The 1,503-nt window shown below is 31.8% G+C and overlaps 1 protein-coding gene across 1 annotated transcript in view; it reads left to right on the top strand.

Annotated features, from left to right (window-relative positions):
* Window positions 1-1,140, top strand: part of LOC112906180 (bumetanide-sensitive sodium-(potassium)-chloride cotransporter-like) — a gene marked incomplete at its 3' end in the record, with an annotated part of 2,743 nt that extends 1,603 nt beyond the window's left edge. The window contains exons 4-5 of the mRNA XM_025979949.1: window positions 282-421; window positions 930-1,140. Coding sequence (XP_025835734.1) covers window positions 282-421; window positions 930-1,140 — 351 coding nt within the window. The remainder of the gene's footprint in view (window positions 1-281; window positions 422-929) is intronic.
* Between the last annotated feature and the right edge of the window lie 363 nt (window positions 1,141-1,503).

Raw genomic sequence — 1,503 nt, 5'->3', positions numbered from 1 at the left:
TTTTTATTTTGTATTTTCATTTTAAATACAAGTATTTCTCTGGATATTGGACAGTAATATGTAAAAGTGAAACCACTAGATAAGAAATGCAAATTTTGATTAGATTTAATTCGAAAGACCAACGACAAGACTAACCCTAAATCTTCAAAGGCAAGATAAGGCGCTAACATGATTGATGTTAGTATTTAGTATGCGGAAAGAACAAAATTTTAATAGACGATTCCATACATAATTAATACAGTCTTCGTTTTCATCTTCCGTCATACCCTTTTTGTTTTCAGTTAGTACCTTCTCTGAAAACTGGTATTCCGCTTATAGGACGCAGGACGGTATCACGTACGATTTTTTTCAAGTCTTCGCAATCTTTTTTCCTTCAGTAACAGGAATTCAAGCAGGTGCCAACATTTCTGGTGACTTAAAGGTAAGTGTCTATTAAGGGTGAATAAGTTATCTAATTAATTATAGATTAATATTTTAAAAAATGGTGGAGTCGCCTGACATGTTTTGTTTACCTTTATGAATGTACTTTAAATATTCATGAAAACGCTTCTAAAAATTAATAATCCCTTTTAAAACACTTAGAAAGGTTCAGATATCTATCAATGTTTAGAGTAAATGATTTATTGAGTTCCCAAACAAAACATCAATAAACCATTGTCCGTATAAATTCCTATTTTATTATGCAAACTTAAGTGAAATGGGAAGATTCTTCAATTTATATTAAAATAGACAAGCAATTTTTAACTAAAACTTATGCCTTTTAAATTTTTATGATGCCTCAAATCTTCCTTATTAATTTTAATAATTAATATGAAAAAAGAAAGACATTTAATGTGATTTCGTAAATGAGTTTGTTGCTTTTGGAATTCCTTTAAAAGGAAATCGCGAATGAAATTATTTATTACCAGGATACAAACTTTTCCTTTCAGGATCCTGCTTCATCAATACCCAAAGGAACTATGCTGGCACTATTGATATCAATGGCGTCTTATGTTACATTCGTTCTGTTTGCCGGCGCTGCAGCTATTCGCGATGCAAGTGGCAATTTGACCGATTTAGCCAACGGTACATTGACCAACTGTGTTGAAGATTTGAGCTGTCAATATGGACTTTTCAATAGTTATACGGTAAGCAGCAATTGTACTTAAAAATACTGAGTACATACACTCGAGTCAGTTTCGGAAGGCGATATTTACCATAAATTATTCGACAGAGAGTAAATCTGTAATCAGTTTTGCAAGCAGTACATTAACAAATTTCATTGAAGATTTGAGCTACTACTTCAACAATTGAACGGTAATCAATCTGTATGAGTAGATTTATTGAACGTTCACCTGAGCCAGTTTCGGAAAGCGATATTTGCCATAAATTATTCGACAGAGTAAATCTGTAACCAGTTTTGCAAGAGGTATATTTTAACAAATTTCATTGAAGATTTGAGCTACTACTTCAACAATTGAAGGGTAATCAATCTGTATAGATAGATTTATTAAACGTTTACCC

Source organism: Agrilus planipennis, unplaced genomic scaffold (genome assembly GCF_000699045.2).
Source record: "Agrilus planipennis isolate EAB-ADULT unplaced genomic scaffold, Apla_2.0 scaffold2208, whole genome shotgun sequence".
In the NCBI taxonomy this organism is placed as follows: domain Eukaryota; kingdom Metazoa; phylum Arthropoda; class Insecta; order Coleoptera; family Buprestidae; genus Agrilus; species Agrilus planipennis.
The sequence above is the reverse complement of the archived record's forward strand: the minus strand, read 5'-3'. Positions and strand labels throughout refer to the sequence as shown.